A 22413-nucleotide genomic window follows, 5' to 3' on the forward strand; every position below is an offset into this window, starting at 1 on the left:
TAATGTAAACTAATATTTCTTTATTAGCTGGTTTTGGGTCAAGAATTTATGAATAATCCAAAGTAACACAGTGCAGTATAATATATGTTGCAGATACAAAAAAACCCACTCTGCTCAAAAAAAAAATCCTTCCAATCGTTTATATAAATTATTCCAGTATATTTGTATTTATGTTGTTCATATAAACAGTGCTATTGCCTTTTTTATTCTGTATGAAGATACAGAGTAATCTAGGTCCTAAAAGCCAAATTTTATTTATTTTAATAATTTTTAAGAAAGCAGATGGTATCTTACACTTAGATGATTTATTTATTTTTTTTTTTTGTCAATCGGTTATGCCAGAAATGTTATTGATCCTGTTAAGGACTCCATAAAATTTCACGATTTGTTCTCAGTATTATTGAGCAGAATCTCTACTGAGTTTTAGACATGAAAAGAAAACTGGCAGGGGGGAGAGAAAAGAGATCATAATCTAGAGCAGTTGTTAGTGGAATGGGATCCCTGGAATGATGAAGCAAATGAGCACAGCTCATACTGCTGTTCCAAGGCACAGGATGGTGTGGATTAAAGAATATGGAATGATGACACAAGGGAGATGTAAGGAGCTGCAGGAGGAGGAACTGAAGAATACAGGGTTCTGGGCATATATACTATGCCATAAACACATTCAATTAATGTATCTAAGCAAGTTAGGAAAAAAATAAATCATTTTGGGTTCAAAACTGGCCATGTGAGTAGACAATGCAATGTTGAATTATGGATGTGAATTTATTGAGAATTCAAAGTATTAATTTTAAGTTGAAAATATGAAATCTTATATCCCTGTTATGCTGAAGTGTCAGCTCTGATATGCAATATTAAGACAAGAAAATAAACATATTAAAAGAAGGAAACATCTGTTCAGGGATGAGATTTTGCTGCAGGCATGAAAAAAAGGGAAAATGGAGCTGGCTTATACGGAATGGCTTTTTGCTTTTTAGATCTTCAGGTTCAGACTAGTAACAAGTGCTTTGGCAGAAAGCTGCAAGAAGTTTCCTACTCTCCTTTTTGCATCATACAGTTCATGTTTTCCTCAGGTACTTCTAGGAGATTACCCATAAATCTTTATGAACATTTTTCTGACGATAGTATAGAAAAATATTCATCCTTTGAGACAAGAGCACAAAGAATCATAAACATTCAGTTGGCCAGCCTGTATCCTTATTGTTAGCCATTAAAGCTTAGTTTTTACCTTGTTTTCCAAGCAACAAAGTCCGTCAGTACCTTTCCAATTCAGACATTGCTTCTGAGTACATTTTTGTTAAAGTGTTTCAAATAAAGGAGCTGTCTGAACAGGAGGTTGTTACTCATTCCTTTGTTTCATGAAGGTCTTCACTTGTATGAGCCTTCCACACTCAACTGAACTGAGATTAAAACAAGTGATAATCATACTAGTTCCACTTAACAGCCTGAGTTATTCACTGGAATTAAACAGTTTATAAAAGCTCCTGAAAGTTTTAAGCAACAACTATCGTTGTTTACCATCCACAAAGTCACAGATTAAGAAATTAAATGGTAGCTGAAAGTAAGGATTGTTTCATCTAAAGCAGGGTCAGTTTGCATACTAGATAGAGTGAATTGCTTTCAACACTAATTAGTGTATCAATTTAGCAAATATATGACTTCGAACCTTTAATGTTCCCTTAAAAACTGAATGGTTTCAAGTTCCTTTCTGAATACATTCCTACATGAGCTCTTACCACTTGCTTCATACAAATCTATACTACTGTTCTATATAGGGTAAATGAAGCAGAAGGCAGGTTGCATTTATCCTACGACAAGATGAAAAGCTGATTACGCAGATGAGTGCAGATGAAGTGGAAACCTCTTGGAGATTAGGTTTTACTCTCTGTGTGCCCTACATTGCAGCCTGACATAATCATTTCATGTTGGTTGCTTTCTGAGAACTCCATATAAACCGTGGGCTTGCAAAAAGGGAAGTTACTAACAAAGTAATTGTTAATCTTTGAAAATACCAAACATCAGAAGAGAAAGCCTTACTTTCAGCTAGGGTTTTTTCCATTCCCTAGTCTGCACACATTGTTTTAATATGCAGAGTATGAGCTAGTATTTATGTATAGGAGTTGATGGGTTGATGGTCATAAAATTTCAGGTAAAAAGGAGAAAACTCAGTTTGTTAAGAATTCAAAAGGAAACGATGCTGTGAGTGGCCTAAAGTGATGGGAATTTGACAGTCCCTAGTGTTTCAAACAGAGGTGGATGTTTTCTGTTTAAGATCACATTTGTTTATGAAAAATCTGCAGAGTGAGCTAATATTTAATAAATGTACCACATATTAATGAAGCTCAGCAGAACCAAATGTGACATTTCAGAAGGCTGTATGTTACAGCGAGTAAAAGTGTTTCATTGCAATGTTTCAATATTGAGAAGGGTCTTAAAAACCGGTGGGATTCAGAAGACTATTTCTTTCTCCCAATTGTGCCTGTACCTAGAAATATTTTAACCTTAACTGTTACTTCGGAATTGTCTCTATTCTTTTCACCTAAGTACGTAGTTCCAAAGGCCTTTTCCTTCCCTTATGGTGGTGCCTTGCAGAATGGAGTACTTTCAGTGCAGAGTAGCAGGAAGATTACTTGCAGAACGAAGTTCAGACCGAAAAATCAGGTCCTTTTCTTGTTCCACCTAATTTCCATCCCTTGAAGTAGCTAGGTATTTTATGAGGCAGCTTAGGAACCAGCTTGTGTTGTGATTTACCTCTTCACGCAGCGTTAGGAGCAAAGGGTGGGATTCCTTGTCCTCTAAGGTTGCAGTTTGGAGCTGCTCAAGGGCCGTACTGCAATTACTGCGGTAAGCGGTAGCTACACGATTGGCAGCGATGCCCTCCCAGGAGGAGAAGGGATGTGATGGATTATGCAAAGACAGTTTATGACAAAAAGCAGCGGGCTGACGCCTCGATGCGTTAGCTCCCCGGGATCCCCCACTCGCTGGAGAATCGGCTTCCCGATACGCCGGCCGGCAGGAACAAACGGCGCAGCGACAGCTCTTCCAGAGAGCCCGAAAGCACTCGGGCGCCCTTCCGGCGAGCGACGGGGACAGCCCCCGGCACGCCCGCAGCCCGCCGCGGCCGCAGACCCCGCCGCCCGCTCCCCCGCGCCCCCCCGCAGCCTGCCTGGATGCCGGGCGGCCGCGCGCCCGCCTCCGCGCGGAAGCCGCGCTGCCCGCGGATTGGTCACTTGCCCTGTCCGTCCGCTCGTGTCGCCTCCCCCGCCGGGAGGGCCCGGTGAGGCGCGCGCGGCCGGGGGCTCCCACGCCGGGCACGGTCCGTGAGGCGAGGGCGGGCGGCGGGGAGGCGGCACCGGCGGTCACCCGGGGGCGGCGGCGGCCGGGAATAGCGCGGGGCAGCCGCAGCCGCCGAGCAGCGCGTCCTCCTGCACTTGGAGCGGCAGCGGGAGCAGCTGAACGCAGGGTCCGCGTCTCGCAAGGTAATAACCAGCCTCCGCTCGCTCGCCCACCGCGCTGCCCGTCCGCTCCGCTCCGCTCCCTGCCCCGGCTCCGGGCGCCATCGAGTGGATTAAAAAACCAAAACCACGAAGTCAGGGCTGCAGAGAAGAGGTCTGTTTAGTCCGCCTTAACATCTTGTCTGCTCTTCGCCGTCTATTTATAAACAGCTTCTGCGGGGTCACAGAAGCCGGGATCTCTTGGTTTCGCTCGCAGTCGGAAGCCAGCCCGTAGCTTCCCTCCTTCCCCCCTTCGTGTCAGCGCTGCTGGTGTGAGCTGTGCCTGCTTTGCCGCCCCCCGCCCCAGAGTTACCCTTAAACTGTATGCGCTTTTTGCGATGCATGGGCATGGTCCGGTGAAGCGGGGAATGCAGGTTGCTAGCGTTCCGTCGCGTCTGATGGATGCAGGTATCGTCATGCACGCAGGAGGGCTGATGAGCGGAAAACACGTGATTAGTATTTACAGCGTGCAGACAATCTGTTTCTCTATATTGTAAAGCTTATGGGAAAACACGATTAATATTTACAGCGTTCAGACAGTCTGTTTCTCTTATATTGTACAGCTTACGGCTGTCACCATTGCAGATTAGGCTACTGGACTGTTACCCTGAATTAGAACGTATTTGTATGATGACATTTGTCAGTACCTTCTACGTGTAGGAAAAGGACGCATACTAACATTCTGAAGAAAGCCTTCTTGCATAGTTTCCTTTCTTCAGCTGCAGTATTAAATCACATGATGATGCAACTGACAGAGAGTTGGTCTGCGAACGAGTGTATGCTTAGTCCTTCCAGCTGTCCCACTGTCTTGTCTTGTGATATTTGTTTTCCCAGCGATGTCACAGGAATCATGATGGGTCCTTGCTTTCTTCGGGCTTTACAGAAAATTAATACTAAAAAATTGCTGATGTATTATAGAGAAGCTTTGATTACATTCCCAGTTTTAGTTATTTTATTTCCATCCATCCTTTGAATTGTTCATGATGGTATAATGATCATTTTACTTGTAGAAATGTCTAGTGCTAGTGTTATTATTAAACCATTATGTACACATTTGTAAAGATAGTTATACCGCTCTATCAGTAGTAATCCTGGAAGTTCATGAAAATTACTTACACATAATGTTCTGAAACTTTCACCTTTCAGGTAGCTTGGCCTGTGCTTGCAGGTGAATTGGCTTGTTTCGGTAAGCTTCAGCAGAAACAATTCAGCCACTTTGGATTAAATGGAGAGTGGACAAGAGAAAGAAGAAATGCTTTTTGTGTTACTAAAAAAAGAAACTGTCAACTCATAACGTCATTAGCTTAATTTGAAGGACTGTTGACAGAATGTCTAGGGATAGAGAGATGGAGTTTGGTATGAAATCAAACCATCTTGTGAAGTGTCTTTTTAACAATGGAAATTAGTTTTGACTTGAGTGCAACCTGTCTCATTAAAAGTCAAGTGCCATGAGCATGCATGTTCACTTGGGGTTTTTCACAGATGTATGTGTAAGGTGTAGAACTACATGGGCATAGGTGACTTAATCATATAGCAAGTAGTGAACAAGAGGTGAATGTTTCCCAAATATTTCCCAGCTCGTTAGCATAAGACTGAAGTAGAGGCATGGGTAAAAGTATATTATTTCTGTAGAGGATTTCTTACATAGACAGGTATTTCCAAAATATTTGCAATTTTTTCTTTCACTTTCTGTTTTCAGCTTTTCATATCTGTAGAGTGTACAGTTCCATCTATCAATCCTTGTTCACTTAAAATAAACTTTAATACTTTTCAAAGAAGAAAATAATGTGTTACTATAAAATGATGACAAATTGGATAAAATCTCACTCTGAGAAAGCTTAGCAACTAGAAACCAAAGACCTTTTCCTTTTGTGGAAGCTAGGCCAGTATCAAATAGAAAATTGAGAAATGGCTGTTCTTCAAAATAAATGCCAGGGTAATGAATATCAACTTTATATTGACGTTAGTCAGGATATAAAAATACGGTGAAGAGCCAGTTCTCTCTGGGATACAAAGAACTGCTGGGGGGTTTGTGTGTTTTTTTGTTTGGTTGTTTTTTTAGCTAGGAAAAGACTAATATCCCACCTTGGCAGAAAAAAAGAGATATTTTTTCTGCTTTGTTTAAGAAAAACTCTTGACACTTTGTCTGTGTAAAGAAGCATGTAATCTTAGCCCTTTACAATATCAATTAGCAAGGTGACGCTTTATGAAGGTTTGATGCCGCTTTAACTTGCGCACATAGGATGTTTGAAAGTGGAACCAAAAGTCAAAAGAAGCCTTTGTAAATGACCCAAAATGATTCTTCCAGAGAGTGGTCAAGAGTAGGAAAATGAAAGCAAGAGCAGTCATAGAGGTCTTCATTAAGGCTGTAGGGTGGAACAGCTTTCTGCTCTTTACTATAATATTTAAAAACCAGATGAGAAAAAAATTTCCATGTGCCTCTGTCTTGCTGTTTTCAAAAATTAGTTTGCATCCCTTTCTCCACCCAGTCTTCCTGGCATCTGAGAACATTTGTCAGCTTTTAATTTTGCTTTAGCTATTTTGGCAGGAAATAAATTCTTCACCTATCTTTGATCTCATATGACTTTTAAAATATGTAATCTGAATGTATATTCCATTAGATTTCAGGTATCCTTAAGAGCACCAAAAAGGCAGGAATCATGTCCATCATGGAGTGATCAAATAGATAGAACTCAGTGGAATCTGAACCTTAACTGAGTATAAATTGTTTCTACTGTTTTGGCATGTTTTATATATTGATACATTATTCCTTTACACCCAACCCCTCCTTTTATTATTTATAATTATATCTCACTGCTGCCATTGGTAGTTGTGACCATCCAGGTTTATTTGCAGATACTTGGAGGTAGTAGGAGTGTAGACTGCATTAGTATTTCAATGACCAAGCACAGCAACTTGGTGCTTGTGATTTTTGGTTTTTTTCGATCTGATTGTGTGCCTAATGATCTGTTTAATTCAACCTTCCTCTGTGACAGTAGAGCCTGTACAGCCTAGACCTGCCTGCAACAGGCAATCTGAGGGAGGTATTTTTCTTTTTGCCATGATCATTTAAAGCCTTATGCAATTTCATAACATCTTTCAAGATTAATGTTTGTGATTGTGCTTCCCTATAAGTGCTGCCAGAGTAGAGATACAGTATGTATAGGAAGTCTTGGCACTTCTGCCTGAGAACAGGGAAAAAAAGCACACAAAATGTGCTGCATGAATTCTTATCCAAGTCATGCAGTTACTGCTGTTTCTTCCCTTTCCATGGAAGGTTGAACCTCACTAACGTAATCATTAGTTTGGACATTCGGTTTGATTTCAAATGCAGTTCTATGTGGTGATAATGGAGGGCTTAGTCTCTTCAAAAGAGCATATATATTTTGTTGAGTTGGGCCCTTAGAAAATTACATAAGACCTGTAAATTCTTAATAACGAGTTGCTTCTGTGTCCATTTAAAGAGCCATTAAATCTTATAAATTATTTTAAATGGTATTTCTGAAATCTTGAAGTAAAATCAGTATTTATCATGTCAAGATTTAAGTTGACTTTTTTTCTCAAAACCGTTCTTTTTATTCTGCAGTACTTTAAGCTTAATACACTAAAATACTGTGTCTTCATGTTTTAATCTTCTTGCTTTTTTTACTCTGAGGGTTGTCTGGTTGCTAAAAAGTTAAAATCCCCTTGGAGGATCTATGCAACCTGTTTAATCTTAAAACAATTTGAGTTTTATAAATATTTTTAAATACTATTATTGGTAGAAGTGTATCTGCCTGTTGGCAGACTTGCTCAATTTCATAAAAATTCCATGTATGATCTTCCACGATAGGGCACAGACCAAGAAAATCACAGTAACATATAAGCAATTAACCATTTTCAAGGCTTTTTTTAATGTTAACTGATTTGCACTTAGGACAGATAAAACAAACTAAATGATGTGTATATAAAAGCTGATACTTAATATACTTATTCGTTTAACAGGCCTTTGGAAAACCTGTAATCTCTCCTCTCAGATGGATAGCAATTGGGTTTATAAATTGTAGTCGTATGTCAAAACCATTTAGCGATGCATTAAATGCTGCTAGCGAGAAAGTTGCACTGAAGAAAACAAATGCAACCATAGTTCTCTGCTTTAACACTTACTTCTTTGAAGTGTTAACGTGATCATCACAAGTCATTAAATCCCATTTCATCCAGTACAACCAAGGTTTTCAAAACTTGGATGATACATACAATTTTTGAAGCAACCCAAAATTCCTTAAGGGTAAAGTAATTCCAAGTTCACTGAAGTTTGGGAAGGGGAGGAAGTTAAAAAACTTTCTGAGTTTATTCTCAAAGTTTGCTTAATTTTTTAAAATATTTTAAAATATGTTTGTTTGCTAACTTGTCAAATACATTATTTCAGAAATTGTTCTTGATTCCTAAGAACTTAATAAGGGACAGCTTCTTTGACCTTTCATTGCAGAAGGATATACTCAAAGCTTGCTGAATTTTATGGAGGGGTTCTTCTAAAGTTATAAAATGTTGTTATAGGAAGGTTTTTTAGTTGCTCCTCATTATTTTTTTTAAATTTCATTTCTGTTCTGTCTTCACTACTGAAGCTTCCTTAGCATTTACGCTTCCATTTGCAGTTGTTCCAAACTTTTTGCTCTTGGAATTACTTTCCTTGTTCATGAAGTAGCTGAAAGATTTGCTGTAACATGGCCTTTTAGTTTTCTTCTCCTTTGCTTTCCTTAAACACTGTATTGGGTTTAAAGTTTAGAATACATGGGTATGCCAGATGTGTCTCTGACAGTGATGTTTGGTGAAAGACCATTGATCTGAAAGGCTGTGTACTAAATGCTTCATTTAAATATCATCATGAGACTATGGACGTGCAATAATTAAATAAATAAAATCTGATGTCTTACTTTAATGAAACTAAAGATGCTAAACTATACAAAATAGAATAAGAGGCAGCTCTTGCCTGAAGAGTTTGCTGTCCAGATAAGCGAAATTAAATCTTTTAGACAAAGATTAACAAGAAGACAATTCTTTTATTTAAAATATATTTAATTCACATTGGTTTTCTTTATCCTGTACTTGCTGACAGAAGTAGAAACAAGCTACTGTGTATCCTGTAAAACTTACCTGTTGATAAAGTATTAAATAAAAATGTTCTATGAGGGATTACTTATCTAGGTTAAATCTGGGAAAAAGTCATGTGTGCAGTTTATGACCCAAGTCTAACATATACAGGTATGATATTGAAAGTTTATATTATTTTGTTCATTATCAATGCAATCTTTTTTTGTTTTACTTTTCCTGATGATATAGTATGTTTCTGTAGAAATATGTAAAGATTACATTTTAGACATCTGAATAGAGGTCTGTACAAGCTGTTTTGGTCTAATGTAGCGCTTTTTTTTTTGTTTACTACTTGAAAAATCAGCTGATTATTTAGTAGTACAGCTTTTCATTAAGACCCCTTTATCCTGCGGCAAAAGATCTTTCTTCTTGCCTGTAATTAATTTTTACATCACTATGAGTTCAGCTGAGCATTAGCCACATGCCCCTGTACATATATCCAGGAACAATTTTCAATTTTAAGATTTAATTGTGAGTATTCATCTTAGGTATAGAAAGTTTTAGGGGAGGGTTATTTGTTTGAATAAGATATATATTACATTAATGCATAATTAATAAAGCACAGAATACAGTGTAATGCTGTTGTTGAGGAGTAAACCCTGTCTTTATTTTTAAGATAGATGAAATCATTCTAACATTCATTTTAATTTCCAGATTTGGCAAAATACTCTTTTCTTACCAGCAAGGAGAGTTGGAGGTGTTGTTTGCGTGTTTGTATATATCTTTTAAATCCCTTTGAACCATAACAGTTTGTGTGTGTATCCTCTAGATACTGTGAAAGCGTAAGTCGAGTTGCTACCTTAGCCCTTCAGAATTTTGGATAGACATACTCAACGGATTTTCACTTTCCTTATGTGTTAAGAAGTGAAGAAAATGTGTTCTGGAGTATGGTGAAGATGTCTTTGGTCTTCGTTGAGGAAGGCAGAAATAAACTGCTGTTGCTGGGTTGTACTGGCAGACCTGGGCCAGGAGGGCAGTGTCATTCTCTGAGGTACTGTAATATCTATTAGCTCCAAGGGTTTCCTTTAGGAGAAATCTGAGGGTCAGTGTCGGTGCTTGAAACAAAGTCTGGCTGGTGTTTCATTTATCATAGAAAATGGAACTTCTTGTTTCATCTGTCATAGAAAATAAACTTGTTTTTCTGATACTCAATTTAAAAAATCATCAAGATGATTACTACCATCTATACTGAAGTTGTTCAGCCATTTTTCATTATAAGAATCCCTTTTCAGTTATATTTTGTGATGCTCATTATCTCAGCTGCAGTTCCTCATGCCAAATATTGCCTCCTGAAATGTTTTTCCTTAGGAAAATCTCAGTAAAACACTAAGGCAGTTGTTTCTCACAAGAAATGACAAATATGATTCTGATCATGTTATAATCTGTTAAACCCATTTAATATCTTTAAATTCTATGAGTTGCTGTTGCCATCACTTAGAAAAAACTCCCTTATTTATAAGGCTATAAATCTTGTGAATGACATTTTGCTTCAAATCCTATATGCTGATTATATTTTTAACTGGAGTGCAATGGTTTTAGTGATACTTTCCTTGCAGTTTGCCTCTTCCGCAGACAGAAAACTCTGTTCCAGTCCAAAAAAATTGGAAGCAAGATGATGGACTCATCTGTTCTCTTGGTTTTTTCCCCTGCTGAGTGCCCAGGAGCAAGATGGAGATGTAAATACCTGGCTGAAGTGCAGAGGGATTTGTTTGTTATTTAAATGCTTACTTCTTGAAATATTCTTTTTCAAACAGACTGTTACTGTGTTAAGAATGGCTTCTTCAGGATGTGTATACAGATTGCCTTAGGTCTTCCTCTCATTTAATGTCTGCTACTTTACTAGTTATTGCATTAAAGACTTTTTATGGTTATAATATCCATTACAAAATTTTTTATTAGCAGACTCTTGGAACAGTAAAATGGAAAAGTTTGTGTTGGAAATTCCATTTAGTAACTTGTTCCTAATTAGTCACCTTTCTCAAACAGATTTTGGACAAATATGTCCTGTGGTGTGGTTGAACTCTGCCAACAGATTCAGTAGTAATAAGGATCTGTTGTGTGTCATCTTTTTTCTGTTTTTAACTTGCTAACCTTAGAAAAAACAACATATTGCTTTGCTAAATTGAAGTAGGCTACAAAAGGATGAGAACTTTCATGTCAGTTTCTTTTGAGGGGGAGAAAAAAAATCCACTTGTACAAAATAATTTGTGTATTTCCAAATTATGGCAGATTACATTCAGAAAATACTGGAGGTAGAAGAAACGAACATATCACTTGCTATCTGTTTCCATTAGCATCTGCCTGTGCTTACAGTGCACTCTCTTTTAATTTTGCTTAGTCATAATACTGTTTCCTTCTCCAAGAATCAACTCATACGCTAAGCTCTTTAAAAGCAGAATTATTTGTCTTCCTTGAATCACTAGTAGTTCCATGCAGCTATTTCCTTTTTTTTGTACTCCAGGTTCAAAACTAGATCTGACAGGAAATTATTTTCTTTTGAAAGTTATGAAAGAAATGATACATTAGATTTCTTGCTCAACCTGAAGTATAATGATAAAACTCTTACCTGGATATTTTAAAATAGAAGTTTTAATTGTTACATGCTCTTTCTTTCCCCTTCTGTTTTTACTGTAAAAGACAGGAGTGTAATACAGGATTTTTATTTTTTATTTCTTTAGTTACTTATTTTCCATCTTTTCCATCTGTATAATTCTTTTCTAGTGTTGAAAAATCCGGTGGCAAAAACATAATTCAGTGAAATTCTGTAAAACTTTTAAGTTGGGATTCTTTGGAACAATTAGAATGTAGAAACAGCTTGGAGAACTTTTTATCTATATTTAAGGAGTATATTTTAAATATTGGTTTTTAATTTATAGCAGATAGTTGATTTTAGATAAAGATTGCAATACAAAATATCAGGAGAAACATTTTTACAGGAAGCATAGTGCTGGAAACATCTTTTTCTTATTTAGGATCATGTATCTGCTATAAAATGGAAGCAACTAACACGGGGGCATGTCAGCATTTTTATTGACGGAATACTATGGACAGCTGAGCTGTTGCATAAGCCATCATTATTAAGAAATGCACTGAAGAGAAACAATCAGTTTCAAGGTTATCATTGACATTATATACATCTGTTCTGAAGTCTTTGATAATACAGGTCTCTAAAGATACCCTTAGAATGTTCATTAACCTTTAAGTTATCTTTTTAACATTTTTTCTGCTTTTATAATAGCAATTTTAAAAAAATCCCTGTTCCTTGGTTGAAAGGCTTATATAGGTTCTCCTCACCATGTGGCTTTTGGAAAAGGATCACTGATGATTTAGTGCAGGTGGGTGGAACTAGTTGGAACTAGAACTACATGGTTGTAATAGGCAAAAACGTAATTTAGGTCTGGTATTTACTTAGATAAATTGTATTGGAGGTCACTTGGCTCAAATTGTAGGAGCAAAAATCTGAATAAAGGGACTTTCTTGGTAAAAATGAAAATATTTGTCAGGAATTGTGATGTTTTATAATGAAGAAGGTCACTGTTGTAAAAATATTTGTATCCTTTCAGAAACTAAACTATTATGAAGTCAGTAATTTCCATATAATTCTTGTTTTGCAATCTAGGGGGTTTTTAACAATTTTTGAAACCAAGTGGTGTGAGCAATATACGGGGTTTGTGTTTCCCAACCTGACTAGTTAAATGTAATATAAATTTTAAGTATAAATGGTAAGCATTAGTTCTGAACTCCAAAGTATCATCATTGCTTTTTCCCATTTTTTGTGCACTGTAAAGGTAATACACTTCCTTACAACTATTTCAAATAGGACAGTGGTCTAGAAAGGACCAGGAACAAGTACGGGGCGGTTTGGCTTCTGAGAATGTATTTGTTTCTAGTGAGGCATCATCATATTTTTCAGTCTATCCAGAAACTCTTAAGAACAATTTTGATTAACTTTATATGCCATGGGTAGATTACCTTTTTGTTAAAGTTATGGTTTTGGATTTCCAGTCATTTAGATTTCCTTATCTTCAGATGACCAAGATAGTGTATTCTGAGAGCTGGGTTTCAGATTACTTTGTTTCATGGGCTCAGTTCTGTGTTGGATTAATTTGAAGAGAATGACATAGTCAAAGACTGTAAAAGATCCAAGGCATTTTAACATGCTTTCCTAGTTTATTTCCATTTTATTTATCTGTTTGTTTGTATAGTTAACTACATTTTGCATTTGTGCTTTAAAATTGTTCTTGGTTTACAAAGCTCTTTGTTGTGGATTAACTTAATGACTTTCAACCTTATGTTCTGTGTTATCCCTTTGTTGGCAAGACTCTTAACATGCTTTAATACTTCCCTTGTGTCATTGCATGAGATCTGAAATTTAATAAAGCAGTTCTCTGTCTGGCATAGGCTTTGTTTCTTATTCCTTGACAACTCTTTGCTAGTGGAGTTCAGTACTCGTGAAGTTGAGAAGAGTGGTCTTTTAAACTACCATCGGTAGCTATATGCAGTATTGTTCAAGTTATTACACAAATAATTAAATATCCTAATTTTTATTTTTTTTGGTCACAATCCAGTAAAAACAATGGAGACTTATACTTGGAAAGTTCTTATTACAAAATCATTTATATCTAAGTTGCTGCAAGGAGCTGTAATATTTTGTCTTCATAAAGAAGTAATAACTTTTTATCTATCTAGTGATAACATTTGTGTCAGTGAAATGATAGTTTGAAAGAACCTTGGAGGAATGTGAGAGTTTAATCAAGAGAAGAAAATGAGGGAGTTTGTCTCTATCAAACAAGTTGTGCTCCATAAAGAAATATTAATGCAGTTTGTTCTAACTTGTGATGTGGAACCCTCCTCTGTCCACCTTTTTACTACATTTCCTCTACTATGCTTTTTCTGTTTGATGTGTTAATTAGATACATAACACAGCACAAAAAGTTAGCCATAGCTACTCAGGAACAGATTGCCACCTAGTAACAATCAGATATTGGAGAGAGCTGGGAAAGTAAGGAGTTCCAATTCTTTCTTACTCAAAGATCAGGGAAAGGAGGAAGACCATCTGTCATGCTGAGCAGTGAATTATGTGTCCTGCTAAAGAGAAGGAACTGCAGCAATGGAGATGTGGCTTTCTAAGAGTGTATTTTGAAAGGCAAAGTGGATGAATGCGTTCACCCTAGAACTCAAGGGGCACTAAATCTGTGACATTTCTTGTTGTTAAACACAGCAGAGCAAGTTTGCTTCTCAGCTGCCTATTTAACGATCTCAGTTGTTCTTTCCAGTTCTTAGCTGGTTATCTCTGAGTAGCTGTTTTTCTCCTTAAAGTACTATTTCTCACAACATGAATCCCAGTGCTCTGCTACTATGCATTTGAAAGCTGCATGGGAGAAACAGCAATGATGCTGAAGATGGCTTTCATTGCTCCACACTATACATTATGTAGTTAAAATTTTCAGTTGTCTTGGATTAATGTGCATTTTGCTTAAGCTGTAAACTTTGCCTGAGTGTGGCTTTAATTTACAAAAAAATTCACTTCTCGTGGTAAACTTTGCAAGTGGAAGTAGGATTATAAACCGATTGCAAAGTGAACAGAAAAGTTGGGGAGCTAGCGTTGTAATTAAGTTTGAAAGTCCTTAATCAGTTTTCTTCCTTAACATGATTCTCCTGATAGTTTCTTGTAATATTTCTGCTTATAGAGCAGGGAGTTCAAGTCTTTGTTTTCTGATGGAAGATTATAAAATAAAGGCTGAATAAGATACTGAAGGCACTGAAGAGAAAAATGTTTTCTTAGTAGAGAATGTATCTATTAATAGAAAAAAGCTTCAAAATACCACTAAACATTGCAGCAGTGCATTGGTATCACATTATATTTTAAATCAATGAAAACTTTGACACAGACTATTTTATTGGCCTAATAGTAACAAAGTGTCCTTTCTGCTATTGCTGTTATAATTATTACTGATTTTCTCTAAAACTCACTTTTAATATGATTTAATTTTGAGGTATGTGTAAATTTTTTCATCATAAGGAATGGGGTTCATTCTTTTTACGGTGATTATACATTTTAACGTGTCAATATGTGTGCACCAAACCCAGTGTTTAGTTTGGTGTAACTAAGAAGAGATCTACTAGGATGTAGCCTTTAAAACAGGCCTAAGTTGGCATAACAAAGTGTTGTCAAAGATGGTAGATTAAAAAAAATTAGTATCTTCAGTAGATTTATTTGTTTCTAACTCAAAAAGACCTTTTAGTTGCGATATGATTTAAGATAGAGCTGTAGATCTCGTTCTAGTAATGTAATGCTTCAGATTAGATGAGGGAAGCTGCTTGTATTTGGGAGGGGCATATAGTTCAGCAAATGTGTGGCAGAGCCAAGGGCTCGCTCACTAGTTCTCTCCTTTACACATATATTTGTTTGTCAAAAAAACAGTATATATGCGTGTTTCCATGTACTCTTCAGAACTGAGCTGTTGCACCTGATGATACCATAGATGTCATCTGAGGATATTAAATTTGATCATTTTGTCTGGGTCTATAACTACTGGGTTTATAGTTTCCGTGATGCTATTTCCTTGTAGTCACTTGATCATATTTCCATGAGAAAATGCCATGCCAGTTGAGGTGAAACAGAGGAAAACGTGAAATAATTTGGACTAATTTAACACTGTGGGTTTTTTCCTAGGTAAGACCATGAAATACACATAATACAGATTGTCTTATTCTGTGTATTAAAAAACAATTCCCTTTCTTCCTATTGCTCCTTTCCTTTTATTATTTTCTAAATCACATGGATTGACAAATACTTTGATGTGATGCATCCTCTTCCTTAAGTCAGTACTAAGCACAGATTTGGTCTCCTTGGGATATCCACTCTCATTTAGCTAGGTTTTTCCCTGTTAGATATTCTTTCTTCTTCCTAGTTTAACAGCTGTATGTTGCCAGTGGACTAAAACATAGACTGTGCCATTCATTTGAGTGCCTAGTAACTCCCATGAAATTCTGCTCCTCAGTGATGTTTTCCTGTAAGTAAAAACTGACTCAGCATGCATTAGCTGGGACTGCTGAGTATTTGTTTATGGAAATGTCCACAAGTTAACTAGCTCATATTGGATGGAGCTAACAACAGTAGGTTACTTGAGGGTCAATTTGGTGCTATGGGTAAGCAAATTGCTACCGTAACTGGTGTTCCTCACTACTTGGGTGAAGAGTGACGAGATTTAAGACTGCTCCTGTGATGAAAAAGTGTTCTTTGATGGTTATTACTTTGTATGGAGAACCACTGTTGGTTGCATCTGCCAGTGACACACCCTGTGGCCGGGCAATCACTCAGTTCTACACTAGAAAAGCAGCAGGCGTGCACAGCTGGAGACAAGGAAGTCTAGAAGTGAGGCTGCTCTTTTTGGCAGTCCTCAGCCTTGTCCGTATTTCCAACTCCAGACTCAGACAATGAGTTAAAATAAGAATACAGGAAGAAACAGTATGGCATAATTTTCTGAGAAACTCTTATAGGTCTGTGAAACGACACGTCTTCAATGCTGACTAAAGGTTTTGCATGTTTCCTACCCCTTCCTATACTTGTATGGGATTCTGAATGATGGCACATAACTATTGACAGCTGATGAGCAGAATTAACAAGCTGATCTGGCTCTGATGGAAGACAGTTTTTACCATTAGTCACTCTCCTTGGGAATCTCTCCTCTGTCTTCGAGGTTTATGTGTGCATATAAAGTTTTGCTGGCATGAAAAGTGATACAGCTTAAAGTAAATGGAAAGTTTGAAACTATTTAAAGAACATTACAGGCATATGCAATGCTTTAACAAAATGCGCATCAAAATCACTGCAAAAAGCCTACTTGCTGTTATGATAGGATGTTTGGGGTAAATGCTGCTTGCTTCTTAGAGTTAGGATTGCCTAATTACTTATGATAAGTTATTGGCATCATTTTATATCTGACTCCCTGTATAATAAAACCTGATACAGTACTTGTGTATTGAAAAAATATGTAAAACTGAAATGTGTAACATAGTAATGTGACAGCTTCCTTTTAATTGTAGTTGACTGAGGCTAAGTTTGACTATTTTGGAATAATGGAAAGTTCTACTGTATTTATGCTTTGAAAGTTGAAAACAGAAATTTTTGCTTTTTTTAAGAAAGAGAAGCTTTGGAGCAGGTGCTTTCCTGCTTTGCTTGCTGCTGAGCAAAATTAGGTCTTTCCCTGATGCTTATGCATTTCCTAGTGACTGCAGACTTCAAATGTGGAGTTCCTTTTGGATAAAAAGCCAATTTAGTGCTCAAATGAAGTATGCTAACTTTTATCATGATGTATCAAAAGAATGTAAATATATCCAATCTGTAGCAGGAAAATAAAATGTGACGCAAAGAAAAGGAAATAACAAAGGTCAATAAACCTGTCTGTAGTAGTATGATTACACTATTGCATGTTGAATAAAAATAGATCTATACACTGTCTATATGCTAGCCAAGTAAACAGAACCTTTTTTTTTTTTTCCTTGCAAGTTTTCTTGATGTCACGGTGGTTTCAGAAATAAATATGAGAAGAAAATGCTCAGCCTTTTTTATTTTTTAAATGTTTTCTTAGTAAAAAAAGCAGCGAGAGCTAATTACATTGTGATGGTGTTAAGTTGCTGGTTGTGCTGAGTAAAAAGGCGTCATACATGCTCGAATGGTTCTTTTGACTAAATGTTCAACATTAAGTTAACTTTTAACAGAGAGATGGCAACAAGTTTCAGCATTAAAAAGTAAATTCTGTTTGAAATGGCTGTTTTAGTGAACATTTTGTGACCTTATGGAACAGCATTGATTGAGGTCCCTGGAGACAGAGGGATGATGTATGAGAGAAGGATTATGTCTTCAACTATGTCATCTTTTTGTGTCAGATTTTTCAAGGTAAAAGATTTGTATCAGAAAATACTGAGGGAAGATTGAGCTTCAGCAGGCTTGTTATTTGTCATATTAAATTTGCCATAATCAAGTTTGACAGGCTTCTCTCTGTTCTTTTCCAACAGACAATATTATTGTTGAAGATTAGTCAGATGCCTTCCGTCCATTCTCTGCCTCACATGCTATGTCATGCAAGCTTTGAAACACTTAGCACATAATTTAAATGAATGACTAATTTGGCAAGCATAATGGAAGGCACGCATACTGTCCTTCAATTGCACAAACCCATAATGGAGCTTTGTTACATCAGCTTCTATCATCCAGAGGGAAAAGTCAGAGGATTTACATACAAGGGCTGTGTAACTCTGGATAGAACCAGTAAACGTTTCTGTAGCTGCTACCAAGTAAGGGAGAGAATGGAGATGGAGCTGAGAGAACAGCCATATGAAAACTTTGGAGATATTATTTTCAAGCAAACTACCACAAAAGACATTCTCATTGAACTGTACAAACTAACTGCTGAAAAGGAAAAACTGTTATCCAGTTTTCTGAGGTCACATCATATTCTGGGCCTTAACACAGGACATCAGGAAGGAAAGCGACAGGATGTTTCTGGAGTCTTGAAAATTAAAGGTGATGATTACTCCAGTTTTACACATCAGCAGGAGTTCTTTCAGGATTCCCCGAAGAGAGACAATTTGAATCATAAAAAAATGAGGAAATACAGAAGGAAAGAGAGCTTTGAGGAGTTTAGACACCGGAAAGGGGGAAAAAAGATACATGAACATCTTTCTTTACTGAGTGTGCAAGATAAGCAACTGGAAAATAAGATGCTGCTCCCCACAAGATTTCCTACCAGGAGTTTTCCCAGCTCTTTTTCTGTCTCCAGTTGGCTAACAGTAAAAGGTAAGAATGATTTACCAGTAGACAATAGTGTACGACCAGAAAGGTGGATAGAAGAGGGGTATTTTCTTGAGAGCAACAAAGCTGTGAAACTGGATGCTGACTTAAAAAGTGGTAGCTCAAAAGACAATGACATGATCACAGTTGAACTAGTAGATAGTGGTGAATGCCTTTCTGAAGTTACAAAGGTACAACAGAGTATCACTTCGGTAAAGTCATCTCAGGACAGTCTATCTAACAAACCTGAGACATTAAGTAAGTCTGCAGCTGCTAAAAACTTGAAAAATGGCAAGTATACTGGGCCGGTATGCAAGGAGAAACCAGGAGTCACAGTTGTTCCTGAGGTACAGGATTCAGAAGCTTGTATTAAAAAAGTTGCCACCCCCCCTGCAGAGTATTTACCTGATTTTCACAGAGATAAAGAAACCGTTTCTCCTGTTCTTACAACAATACATAATGAATTTATTTCAAGAACTGATGTACGCTCTGTAGATGAAGCTGCTGCAGACTCTAAAACCACTGTGCTGCAGGAAAAGGAGCAAGACGGCTCTGATTTGCAGTACAAAGCAGAGAGAGTGCACATTACTGATGAGTCATGCAACCTTGTGGGAGCAGTCAATAAAGCTCTTCTGAAAGTTATACAGAGTGACAGTTTAGATGAAGCTGCAGAATGGAAGAGACTGCAACAAATTGCAAGAGTAGACAGAAACCTGCCAGGCTCAGTACATGAGAAAAGAACCACGGTATCCCGAGGAAGCAGCAAGCATTTATTTTTGAACCTGCCTGTAAATGAAAGTCCTGATATTTCTCAGACAAATAATAATCCTAAACTGGAAGAGAAAAGGCTGCATTCACCCTCGTTAGTAGCAGTGAGTAATGTTTTTAGTAATTCATATCCGCTATCTAATACACACAAACAAATGTCACCTATTCCTTCTCCGTTATCTTCAAGACTGCCAAGCCCACAGCTGCATCATCGGATTCTCCCATTACCAACACAGAACACCGCGGACGAATCTATGTTCAGTGACTACGGCCGTGGAAGACATGGTGCTATAAACCTCTCTTTCAGTGATTTGGACCCGCAGTTTTATCTGAAGTTTTCCGAACCTGGAGAAATGGGATTTGCCACCAGACAACCAGGCCTACATCAGAATGCAACTGGAGGGCATTTTGAAAAGCGTGCTGTGCAAGAAAAATTAACTACTCAGACACAGCAGAATTTCTGTCCAGGTCAGTCTTATTTCATACATCTTTAAACTAACAGAATTAACCAAACATGAGAGTATTGGAGTGGTTTTTTAATACTAGCCTTTAATAATAAATAGTATGTTTGCTATGAAGGTATTTTTCACTACTTAAGGACTGAGTAAAAAGTTGTTGAATTTTTTAAACAAAAGTTTATAATAAGGTTTCCTTTCAGATGCATTTTTTAATGTTAGCTTATATTCAGTTCTGTTGTTACTGAATGACCTCTTAACCAAAGTTAATTTTTATATAAAATGTAAAAAAGTGTACATGCTTATTTTCCGGCTTTTCCTGTGCTGTGTTCTAGTCTGTCAAAATGTTATGGTAACATTTATTATCTAAAAAGTTCTTTTTAGTTTGTTTGGCTTCATTTATAGAATATTGTCTGGGCAAGCTAATTTACATTGGTTTAAGTGTAGGACTGGTGCTTTGACCGTTTAGCTGCAAGAGGTTGATGTAAATTCTGTAACAACAAAAGGCTTGCTTTTACAAGGATTGCATGCAGGAGTCACGTTACAATGTATTTGAATATAGTGCGTGGGTTACATTTATAAATATATACTGTGAATATAAAAATGCATAAATATATGGCATACTGAATGCTGTCACTGTTAGCTAGAACAACATCATCTATACCTTTCATTTTTTCCTCTATGGAATGGGAAGGCTCAAGGACCTAATTCTACAGTGGTCCAGGTGTGGCTTAGACTGGCCCCTGTGTGTTGTAGGGAGAGCTGACAGTGCAAAGTGACACGATTTCACTATAAAAGGAAAGAGATACTAAATTTCCAGCCTTATCACTTTTCGTGGAAAATAGGATAATGTTCTATAGTCTCAAATTAAAAGGGAAACTAGAAAAAAATATGGAAAAAACATGCTGATGTTTGTATTTCTTAGTATTCACCTAGTCTTGAACATCTTGTGTGATAAATCTTCCCACTTCTACCCCTGCTTCCCTTGAAAATGTGTTTGGGTCCTTCGCCTTACCTTTGGCTGATTTAGCTCACTAAAGTGGAACAAAAAAATATATTTTTTTTTTCTCTCTCTCTGTTTTTTTTGGAGCGAGGGTGGATGGGAGGGGTGGCAAAATTGCCTCACAAGGTGGCACAATGAGTAGCTGCCAAACTTGGTACAAGATGAGGTACAAGATTCTGTAATCTAAACCAGGGAGGAAGAGAGGGGCATTAGGAAAGAGGGTTTCCAAAAGGGAAGGTGTGTAGGAGTGTGAAGCCATTACCTTAGAAGGGTGTTGAATATTGTCTACGAGGCTTGCATTTATGCCTGCTACTCCTAGAAGCTGCTTTAGTTCCACTCAAGAATAAATCAGATTTAGACTGTTGTTTGATGAATTGACCAAGATGATGCAAATTCTCATTAGCAGCAAAAAAGATGGGTGCTATGCTCTTGTTCCTTCATTCCTTTCTTGGTTCCTGTTACGCCGTGTTGTCCTACCCCTCTTATTACTTCTTGTACTCATCATACTTTTTGGTGAGCTCGTTTAGCTCACAAAACCAGCAGAAAATTTCACCCCCTTATAAGACTAAAGTGGCACCACCAATCTTTTTCTCCTCACTTAGCATTAGTATTTTTTTAATTGGTTTATCATCTAGGATCATTGGATGTGGAACTATACCTATTGTGCTGCACTTTTGGACTGGTTTTGCCTTTTATAGAGTTAATTTTCTTCTTAGTAGCTTCTATGGTGCTATTCACGATGCAAGCGGTGTTAACACACTGGTGTTCTAGCTTGTGCTGAGCAGTGTTTGTACAGCATCAGCCCCTTCTCGTCTTTCTTACTCTCCCCCCCAGTGAATAGACTAGGGGGCGTGCAAAAAATGCCCAAACTAAGTAAAGAGACATTCTCTGCTATAACAAAGCATGCTTTGCAATAAAAGCAGAAAGATGGGGTTTCAGGGGGCTTAGTCATCTTTTGCTTGGGAAATGGCAGGTCTACCCACCAGAGGCAGAGAGTGATTGCTTTTGCATCACTTGTTTTGTTTTTTTTCTTTCCTCTTCTGAATATGCTTCGCTTATTAAACAAATTTTATTTGTTCATTTGTTTGTTTCATCTTGACCCCCAGGTTTTTTTTCATTTTTATCTTTTGTCTCCCCCCTGCCTGCCCCACTTTGGGGGTGTGTGTGTGTGCAGGGGTGTGTGTGAGTGAGCGAGCAACTGTGTGGTGCTTATCTGCCCACTGGGGTTAATCCACAGCAGCTCTGTAAGAGAAAAAACAAAACACATACACACAAATAGCATTGGTTGGCTGAAAATCCTGGCAATTAAGCAGAAACACCTTTGTGCAGAGAACAAAGTACAGACAAAACAAGACCTTAGTTCTTGTTTACAGCTACCTTACAACATTAATACAGATAGAAAATATCACTACAGCTTTCTGAAAAATGTAATATTCTCTGGGGTTTTGTTGTTTGGTTGTTTGTTGGTTTTTTTCATTTTCATGTATGATTGCATGCCAGCATTATTACTGGTGTGTCAGAAAATCTGTAACTTCAAGGAAAATTTTCTTATTCTAGCAGCATATATAACACCAAAGGTATGTCTCTGAATCTGGGATAAGATGACTTTCAATTTTGCTCTGAATCAGGGTGGAATCATTCTTAATGACAGAGCACTGGGAGTACCACTCTTCTGTAAACTGACATGAGTAATAACTGACTGACTGTACTGCAGAGGGACAAATGAGCTATCTCCAAATTTAGGCAACATAAGTGACGTTAAGA

The 22413-nt window shown here is 37.4% G+C and overlaps 1 protein-coding gene across 1 annotated transcript; it reads left to right on the plus strand.

Annotated features, from left to right (window-relative positions):
- Positions 1-3164: 3164 nt before the first annotated feature.
- On the plus strand, positions 3165-19604 carry LOC119151194 (formin-1-like). Its single transcript, XM_037394816.1, has 3 exons — positions 3165-3482; positions 17649-18429; positions 19379-19604. Exons 2-3 carry the CDS (start codon positions 17751-17753, stop codon positions 19483-19485), a joined length of 786 nt encoding a protein of 261 aa, XP_037250713.1. The 5' UTR covers positions 3165-3482; positions 17649-17750; the 3' UTR covers positions 19486-19604.
- Positions 19605-22413: the final 2809 nt, after the last annotated feature.

This window comes from Falco rusticolus, chromosome 7 (assembly GCF_015220075.1).
Source record: "Falco rusticolus isolate bFalRus1 chromosome 7, bFalRus1.pri, whole genome shotgun sequence".
Lineage (NCBI taxonomy): Eukaryota > Metazoa > Chordata > Aves > Falconiformes > Falconidae > Falco > Falco rusticolus.